This window comes from Labrus bergylta, chromosome 5 (assembly GCF_963930695.1).
Source record: "Labrus bergylta chromosome 5, fLabBer1.1, whole genome shotgun sequence".
NCBI lineage: Eukaryota > Metazoa > Chordata > Actinopteri > Labriformes > Labridae > Labrus > Labrus bergylta.
Window position 1 is genome coordinate 28,475,095 of NC_089199.1, and position 9,777 is coordinate 28,484,871.

General features: G+C 42.7%; 1 protein-coding gene across 1 annotated transcript in view; it reads right to left on the reverse strand.

Moving 5' to 3' along the window:
* aldh1l1 (aldehyde dehydrogenase 1 family, member L1) overlaps window positions 1–9,514 on the reverse strand; it is a 29,332-nt gene extending 19,818 nt beyond the window's left edge. Inside the window, exons 1-7 of the mRNA XM_020639561.3 lie at window positions 9,362–9,514; window positions 6,106–6,252; window positions 4,782–5,016; window positions 4,533–4,698; window positions 2,069–2,170; window positions 1,402–1,491; window positions 944–1,081 (exon numbers count right to left, since the gene is read on the reverse strand). Of these exons, the coding sequence (XP_020495217.1) occupies window positions 944–1,081; window positions 1,402–1,491; window positions 2,069–2,170; window positions 4,533–4,698; window positions 4,782–5,016; window positions 6,106–6,232 (858 nt within the window). The 5' untranslated portion in view covers window positions 6,233–6,252; window positions 9,362–9,514. The remainder of the gene's footprint in view (window positions 1–943; window positions 1,082–1,401; window positions 1,492–2,068; window positions 2,171–4,532; window positions 4,699–4,781; window positions 5,017–6,105; window positions 6,253–9,361) is intronic.
* Window positions 9,515–9,777: the final 263 nt, after the last annotated feature.

The window sequence follows — 9,777 nt, forward strand, 5'->3', positions numbered from 1 at the left end:
TGGGGGGTTTGTAGACAGACTTACACATGTTGGAGTTAGAGAAACATGGTGAAGTGTATTTTGCACAATATGTGACCTTTAAGTTTGAGACTTATTTAAGAGTGTCTGTCGCCTGTAGAGAAATAGAACTGAAGTCTCTGAGGTCATTTATTATTAATCTGTGTCTTCCCACTTCAGAACTGCTACTGTATATGGCAAAAAGAATGTCTTGGGAATATTATTACAAAGCACACCTGTGTCTAAAAGTGCAGTCACTTTAACAGAAGAACAAAGCCAACAATATGTTTTATTCCATGTCTAACAGGAACTTTAGAGTGCAAATCTAAAATCTGCACTGCACACACTCCTCTCTTTTTGGACTGTTATATAGTTGTATTTTTGGACCTCTTTGGCCTTTATTAGACAGGACAGCTGAAGAGAGAGAGGAAATGTGGGGAGAAGAGAGTGTGGCATGACGTGCAGCAAAGGGCCGAAGTCTGATTTAAACCCACAGCCGCTGTGACGGGGACGATAGCCTCTGCACACGGGACGTGCAACCTCTTTTTTTTCTCCTTTTAAAGCTCCTGTGAGGAGTTTTTGGCTGGTAGTTACACTGCCTGAAATGAATATTGATGCCTCTTCATGAGCTACAAAAGCACACAAACCATCATCAGTTATTTATTTCCATATAGTTATTGAATGTTTTTCAGTGTTGCTGCAGAGTGTGCTTTCTCCAACTACTCATTGGTAATATTTGCAGTGAAGAATGTAAAAAGAAGGCTGTTCCTTCAGGGTGCAGAATATTGTTTCGTCTAGCACTTACGCCTGGCAGCAGTTACAGAATCAATAGTCCTACAGATGGTCTCCCTTTTGTAACTCATAAAGAAGTTTAAAAACTCCTCCCAGGGGAGTAAGTTATCGTTTTTTACTTTAAATGTCTCCCCAGCTTCATAAATCCACTTACCGCCTTGCCATCTTTGCCAAACAGCACAAGGCCTGTCTTGGTGACGATGCCGGGTCGGCTGGCTCCGGGGATCTCCAGCGGCTGACCGTTAGCCGCTGTGCCGTTATCCACCAGACTGGAGCCATAGAAAGTGACTTTCTAAAGGAGGAGCAACACAAAACGAAATCACATCTGTTAAGACGATTTTAAGAAGAACTCAACACATATCATTGTTGTTGGAAGTAAATCCTCTCTTAAAGTTCTTTTTGTCTTGAAAAAAATCACCGTGAGCTACTGGCTGCTTCTGCAGTGAACCTGGAAACCTCCAACAATCAGGAATCAGGTATTTCTCTGTACTCATGACTGACTGATTAACAACCTTTTCTTCAACAGTCGAAAACCTAAACTGCTTTGCTTCATGAGGTCAGTCTTTTAGTCTTTTACAGAGTGTGTAAGGATCATGAGTTGCTGTGAGCTACCTGTCCGTCAACCTCTGCCCAGGCACCAGGGATCTTATCGTTTCCTCGGATCCAGTTGTGGATATCCTCAGCGGACTGGTCCCAGTCGATCTGCGCACAGACAGAACAATCTGTTGCCATTATGTCTTCAGATGCAATACACGGACATTGTAGCACTTACTGTAAATATTTAATTTAAAATTCTGAGTTCAGGCTGTTCAAGAGAACCAAAAAATGTTGTTAAAGTAAGGATGTGCAACTTTTTGATTCAGTAGATGTCGCCCTTCGATTGTGTCCTGCATTGTTGTGTTAGCGGGCTAATGTTAGCACACTTCAATTAGCTCGTAGCTTCACATTTCATATAAATTGATACGGAACGGGCGAGATCTAAAAACGATTACGTGACATCAGAATAATCAGTGAGTATGATATTCTTCTTTTCTCTAATCCTTGACTAAAACAGCTTTATACACAAGGACAGGAGTCAGCCGTCCCGTCCATGTAAACATGATGTAAACACGGCTCTGACAACAACACAGCTGACGGGACTCAAGCTTCTCCCTCATTGTAGACAGTCATGACTCAGAGAGATATTTACACAGGATAGACTTGACTTTTTTCTGCTCTATTTATGTGTAAAATATCACACATCATGCCTTTAAGGAAAATGACGATCCCCTTATCTTACCTTAGCGTTGTCTTTCTTCTGGATGCACTCATATGTGGCGCCCTCCTGTGGCTGTATAATCCTCGGGGCCTTCGACGCTGCGATCAGCCTCACTGCATCCACCTGAGAGCAAAGCGATGCAGTTTGAGCGTGACATCTTTAATCATAAACTGTCACTTTTCTCTACCTAATACAGGCACACAAAAAAAATACAACAGGACTAACAGTAGGATGATGATATGACCTCAAAAACAACAACAGACAAATAAAAAAAGACAAAATTAAGAACAAATAAACTTTATACAGTAGTATCCCCTCAGATATTGCATAATTTATAAAAAGTTACTTGTATGTAAATTATTTTACAGAGTGCATCTAAGATTTTAAAAGAATCTCAAAACTCACTTTGTCACTCAAGCCGATTTCTTTCCACTGTATACTATTGTTTGATACTTTATGAGTTTGTGGTAATTACTCTTATCAAAGAGGACATGATTTTGCAACGTCACAGTCTTTGTTATGATGGAAAGCTTGAGAGGAGAGCTGACTGCAGGCGACGAGAAAAGAGAGAGAGAAAGAGAGCGAGGGGGTCCTTCACATGATGCATTCATTGAATTCCTTGTTTGCTTTTCTTCACTTACATCAGACCTTTCATTCATAGTCGTTTTCTGAAGGTAATCCGTAATCTATGCACACAATCGATAGACTTGAGTCTAAATATTTGCCGTGTGTGCAAGTTGAACTTCACCCTCTGTGGCAAAACAAAAGCCGGTTAAAGTTTAACAACGGTCTGTTAAGAGTAACCATTTTGTAACCCACAAACATGCCATGCTGCGGCGTGGTGGACAGAAGTTCAGCTCCTCCAATGAAAGGGATCGAGACCAAGACAAGACCAAGACATTTAGGGATCGAGACCAAGTCAAGACCAAGACATTTAGGGATCGAGACCAAGACAAGACCAAGACATTTAGGGATCGAGACCAAGACAAGACCAAGACATTTAGGGATCGAGACCAAGACAAGACCAAGACATTTAGGGGTCGAGACCAAGTCAAGACCAAGACATTTAGGGATCGAGACCAAGTCAAGACCAAGACCAGGGCAGAGTGAGATCAAGACAAGATCAAGACCTTAAACATCACTGAAAAATCATCATTCTGTGCAGCAAGTGTGTCACTCATTAACAGCGGAAAATGGTGGCCATAACCGGGGGAATAAAAATCGAATTCTAAATGAATTGAAGACCTTTAGACCAAGACGGATCTCGAGTACTTTAAGAGTCCGTGGCTGAAATGATTAACAGGCTATAACTTCCCTTCCTGGCAGGATTCTGTCGTTTGTAAATTTGTTTTCGGGACTGATCGAGTTTTCCGACACTTGTAAATTCATCCCAGTGCTCGTAAAAGTGTTGGTTTTGCACTTCCTTGCCGCCATACTTTTTTCTCTTTTTAGCTTCACCCGCCACCGTCCTCTTCCGCCTCTTAGCCTCAGTCAGTACAGAGACGGGCTAGAGGCGTCTTCTAAGCTGAAGGCTGCTGTGTGAACTAGTGACAAAAAGCTGTACGCACTTCACCCGCTGTCGAAGTTACATAGTGCTGAAAACAGTGAACGGAGTGCAATTTGGACATGGCCATTCCCCTTCTGTTTAACTTATTGTACTAGAGGATCGACTTTGAAACTGCGATTTTAAGGTAGAAAAGATACATATTGTTGCTTAAACGTCATTGTTTGCAGGCAGTATGTGCTTTGTGTGTTGACACTTACTTTTCTAAAATTCAAATGATTTCCCCGCCGCTTTTATTGAAGGGAAGGGAGAAATCAAATACAGATATATCAGATGGACTGAGAGCTTTAGCCCGAAAGAGTCTGCCTGATGCTCGGCCTCAAACAGTGACAAAGACATGCCATGTGCATTTTAAAATAAAGGCCTACAGTTCCTTAAGGATGGAATGGAGCAATCTTTTTGCATCGATTTCAGACATTTCCTTCCATATTGATACTTAGTCACACCCCTCGTATCTATACGCAAACATGGAGTTGACTTGGATTTAGAAAGGGAATGTACCAAATGGCGGAAGTGACCCTGAAGTGATTGAGTGAGCAGCCAATTAGTTTGTTTTTTATGGGAAAGACGTTGCGAAATGTGTCATACAGAGTTTATGGTGATGTTTCGTCCGTTTTGTGGAACCCAACCACGTACAGTCTTTACATCAAAACAAATCAGCAAACAGCATTGTTCAGTGAAGATAATATCCTACATAGATCATATCTTGGTGAGTCTAAATGAGTACCGATGATCTGTGAAAGCTGAGTGCAATCACAATATGTCATCTTAAATACAAACTAACACTACATTTATAAAAGTATAGGGAACTTCTTTCAAATGTTTTTCTGCATGCCATACGTCTTCCTGCTTTCTCTTTTAGAAACAAACTCTACAAACACAACCTAAAGTTCTCCTCCTTCCCTATATCAGTGCACTTACCATGCCTTTGACCCCCTCTGGGAAGAGAAACCTCTTGTAGATGGTGTTGACGGTGTCATTGGGCTCGACGTCACACTCTCTCTGCAGGAGGATCGGCCCGGTGTCCAGTCCGTCATCGGCCCAGAACACAGTGAACCCGCCCTTCTTGTCGCCGTGGATCAGGGTCCTGTGTGTGTGTCAGCAGACAGCAACAGGTAAGAGACTGAGCTCTGCCCACATGTCTGAACTCGCCTCATGATCGTCACTCACCAGTTGATGGCGGAGGCTCCCCTGTGGCGAGGCAGCAGCGACGGGTGGTAGATGATGGAGCCGTGTTTGGGGTGATCGATGACGTCCATGGGGATGAACTGGGAGCAGAAGGGCAGGACGTTGAGCTCGGCACCGGTGGCTTGGTACTCAGAGACCACCTCCGGGATGGGCTTGCCCTTCAAGCGCCAGCGGGGGAACTTGAACACCGGGACGCCGTCCTTCTCGGCCTCGGTTGCTACAAGAATGTAAAAAAATCACACTCTTGAATTCCTAAATTGGTTTAAGTCGCACAAATACAAGGATCTAAAGAGAGGCCTATTATTTGTCAGCAATTCATGTTTCTGCCTTTTCTCTTAACACTAAGTCATCAGTTCTGGTGTAATAAAACTATGAAGTTGTTAGTTATGACCAGGGCCTGACGATATGGGATTTTTTGGGCTGATGCCGATTTTCGGCCACTGCTTTGATTTAAAGTTTGTCAGCCCTCGGGGGCCCGTTACTGTCCTGTGGCCGTAAGCGGTTGCCTGTTGACAAGCAGAGCCTCTGATTCTATTGAGGAGGTACAGAAGGATTTCAGAGCACCAATTTACAAGAATTAACAAAAAAGTTTGAGAAGCACAAATCTGAGCGCTCATTTGTTTGTTTAGCATTTGGAAATTTGGATTAAAGCATGTTTAATATATCAAAGGGAATGCTGGAAATGTTTAGTTCTAACCAGAGACTGTAAATAATAATGGACGGAGCCTGAGTGACGTCACCCATTTGTTCCTGCAGGGGGCTTTGGAGGCTCATCAGCAGCAGCCGCTATGCTGGAAATCGTGTCTCAGCTTTACTTTGAGTCAACCTAACGACAGGCTGAGAGCTGAGGTTTCAAGCCTCTTTACACACCGTTACACCGCGTGCTCCAGTCAATCAGGTCAACTACTTGCCTTATTGTGAATAATGTTTATCGTTCTTAAAATCAAAACCGATGAGTTATCAAAAAATGAATCCCCCCGTACAGTGTGTGCCAATTGAGGCATGAGCTATTCAGACCTATTTTGTTTTTTGAACCAGGCTGTAAACAAGTTTATTTCGACTGTATAAACTGGCTTTTTGAATGAGTGTGTATGTGACTTCTGGTTCTTCTGCAGCCAGCCTCAAGCGAACACTTGACAAAATGCAAGATTCAGCATCATCTTAATTTTTCATCCTAACCCTAACCCATCGATGGAGGCTGCATCTTGGTTCTGACTCACAGCCACACCCCCTTTTCCTGGTCTTTCAGTCATCTACATAAGGCAAAGTGGAAGCTTGGAGCTTCCAGTTCAGCACCAGTGCTCACCCAGTGGGTCAGCCTTGCCATCCTTGTCGGGGATGGTGAAGACTCCTACGATGGTGTGGCCGTCCTTCCTCAGCTCCTTGTAAACCTCCTGGCCAAACAGACTCTGACCAATCACAGCGATCTTCATCCTCGCACCTCAGTGTTTTCCTGGAGAAGACGCAGGGACAACCAGAAAACGTGTTGGGAATGGTGTTATCACGATACCACATTTTTAAAGGTAGATATGATACTAGTAAAAAATCTAACTTAATCAATAGTTGTGAATAGTTCGCTCTCTTTCACCTGTGGCAGCTTTTAGGTGAAGACTGAAGAGCTCCAGTATTTTTGATCTTTTGTATTCTAAGTTGTGGAGGAGCATCGTCGTACAATATAAGAACAAACTGGACATGGTTCAGCCTGGCTGACCTCTCATCAGTCTGGCTAATATCAGTGCCTCCTTTAGGTCTTACCATGTTTTAACTCCTTGTGTAATCTGTTGTTTGTACGTAAACTTGTCTTTGTTTGTGTTTTCTTCTCATGTGTACGGGCTGCACAGTAATTGCCCCAAGAGGGATTGATCAAGTTGTTTGAATTGAATTGAATTTAAGGTTGTTAAACTAGGCAGCAAGATAACAGGGAAGCATTTCTGAGCTGACAGACCGGTACACATTGAATTTAGCCATCAAGATTACAGCTAACACGCTGCACCCCCCCCCCCCCCCCCCCCCCTTTGGTTGGAGTATGAAGTCTTGACTTCAGGGCGCAGGATGCCCAGGATGAGGACTAAAAGAGGCATTACATCCTTTGTACCACCAAGCATTCAGCTGCTTAATAAGCTCTGATTATACAGGATGAACTCAGCACTCTGCACTTTAGTTAACTTTAGTTACTGTGATGCTTTAGTGTGTTTTTATGTGCTGTCCTGTAAATGTTTGTTTGTTTAGTGTTTTATGCTTCTCGGTGCAAGGCTAATTCCCCGAACCGCAATAAAGGTTTTATTCAAGTTCCCAAAATGTTGACGACCTTAGTTTGACTTAAAGCTGTAAACTGAGTCCAGCATGAAAGACATTTTATACAGCAAGTTTAACGACACAATTTGGGTCATGTGCAATACATGTTGTGTTGTGTTGCATTCGTGCCTTACTTTTTATGTGTGGATGTGTTTTTCTATTCTTTTTATTTAATGATTCTAAAGGAAGCAGCTGAATGTTTGGCAGCAACATTGAGTCCAAGACAGATATCCCCAAGCGGACATTTCTGTAAGGTTTTCTTTTGGTGCATTTTTTTTTTTTTACATTCTAGCAAGTACTTTTTAAACCCTGATCAACAGAAATATCACTTTTAGTTCCAGCCTTTCACTGGCTGCAGGACGTTTAATGCTCTAAGGGGCCACCGGCATCAATCATGGCAACGACATCTGAGTATGCTCGGTAGAGTTCAGACACAAGTCACAACCCGACTGTGCATGCACGTGTTGAGAAATATCATGCTCAGTGGTTGGAGAGGTTACAGAAACTCTCTTCCACTTTATGCAAACATTTCAAAGCGTCACCACAGGGTCCAAAGATCACAGAGAGCAGCGGGGGCTCTCGACATGTAACTGCAGATTCTGTACGTTAACCAGGCAGAAGACACGCGTCGACTACTGTAGCATTCCTGCGCTGAAATGTACTCAAGAGTTCATACACTTTATGAAACTCTAACAGCACAAACTGAAATGTCATGTATTAATATTACATGCGGAGTGATATACATATTTGTGCATGTGTTTGTCATTCTGCAGCTTCTCTGTCCTTTTTCTGTCTGTGTGTTTGGAACAGTCGTCCCAGCAACGTCTCCGACTTATACAAAACGCTGCAGCACGCCTGCTAACCGGGACAGAGGAGTCAGACATCAAATCAAACGTTAAGACTCTCTTCAGTGGCTTGTGTCTGCTTCAGGGCTGATTTTACTGATTGTTTCTGGAGGTTTTGAAATGGATTAGCACCCCTCCTATCTTGATGATAACTCTTGCACTATCACACTCCAGTTTGACCACTCAGGTCAACGAACCCCACTGCTCCTGGAGGTCCCAAGATCCAAACTTCAAAAACAGAGGCGTTGCAGAACCCGAAATCAGTCTTGGTCTCAAGACCCGGTCCCGTCTCGGAATCAATATAATTTCTGCTTGGTCATGTCTCGGTCTCAGACTCCGGATTTTAAATCAAGACCATCACTGAAAAGCTATTTTTCCACATCATTACCATGACTGGAAGGAAAACGCCTCTTAATAAAAGAACAAATAACTTCAATTCAATAATAACTTCTTTTTTTTTATCCCCCGGTTACTGCGGCAACCTTCCTAGTGTTAGCTCTCTGGTCTCGGGTATGTCTTGGTCTAGGTTAATGTGATCTGGACTACAACACTGCCTACAAGTTTTCTTACTCCCATGAGATCTGCTTTTTTTTTTTTAGTCACTCCTGACGACACATCTCTTCTCAATGGCCTTTAATTCTAGTTCACCGTGGTATTACATATCGTATATCGTACAGAACATGTGTTATAACTATTCTGTTCCTGCTTCTTAACCTCTGTTCTTTATTAAGTTTTATTCTCAGATTTGTTAAATTCTTGAGTTTCATTTTACTTGTTGTGTATGATCGTGGCTGTGGGTGCTCTTGTCCTTTACTGTTTCTCTTGGTTGCACAGCCCTGCAGTCCATGGGAGTTATTTTAACAGTGCTTTATAAATAACTCGACTTGACTTTCACCACTTGGATGAAAAACTCAAAGCTGCACAACCATCTGCGCAAACTTATCCTAGAAAGTGCTCAGTAACCATGACTGTGTGTGTTTGATTGTAAGGCGGTGACCCCTGAACATGAAAGAGGCAGACTCTACTAGCCCCTGTCAACCAATCAAAACCCCTTATAGCTCGTACCTTCGGCGTTGACCAATGAGAAGCACGCAGCGGCTGAAAGGACTTGACAGCTCACTGAAGCGACAACGTTCAGACTTTGCAGTTACAGATCTCAAGTTTGTGCACAAAAAAAAAACCATTCTTGTAATCATCACACATTATCCACATCTTTCTTTTTTTGTGCAGCCTTGAGTTGAGTTATGTCACCGTCCTCTACAGCTGCTGCAAACAACTCAAAACAGCTCCTAAAATAACTTTTTGTTTGCAAAGCGGTAAATAAGACACCTGTACCATTGCCTGTTTATATTAATGCACTTTTAAGAGTTATTATTCGTGCATTAAAACAATAGCAGATAGGAGTGAAGTTAGTGTTCTTACCCCCGCCTGCAGATCCAAAGCTTCTCCGCTTGCCTCGAAAGAGAGATCAGACAGAGACCGTTGCTTTTAATTTCCTTCCAGCAGTCACACAAGCAGCTCCCCCAATTACATAACATGCAAATAAAGCCGAGTGATTGGAGCCGTGCGGCTGCAGGAGGGGGCCGACCAATCAGCTGCTCCAAGCTTTCAATGAGTCCATCCACCCGGAATGTCAGCCATGAGAAAACACTCCAACTTTACAATACAAGACCGGAAGTAATCGTTCTTTATTTTTATACATTTTCCTGGCTTAATTAGTAAAGATAAAGAATTCTTTCAGTATAAATATTTGTCCATGAATCTTTAATAAGCCTCATTAATTATATCTATTATTAGCTTCTGGATGTCAGGACTCATCATTTTGGACCAGAGACATC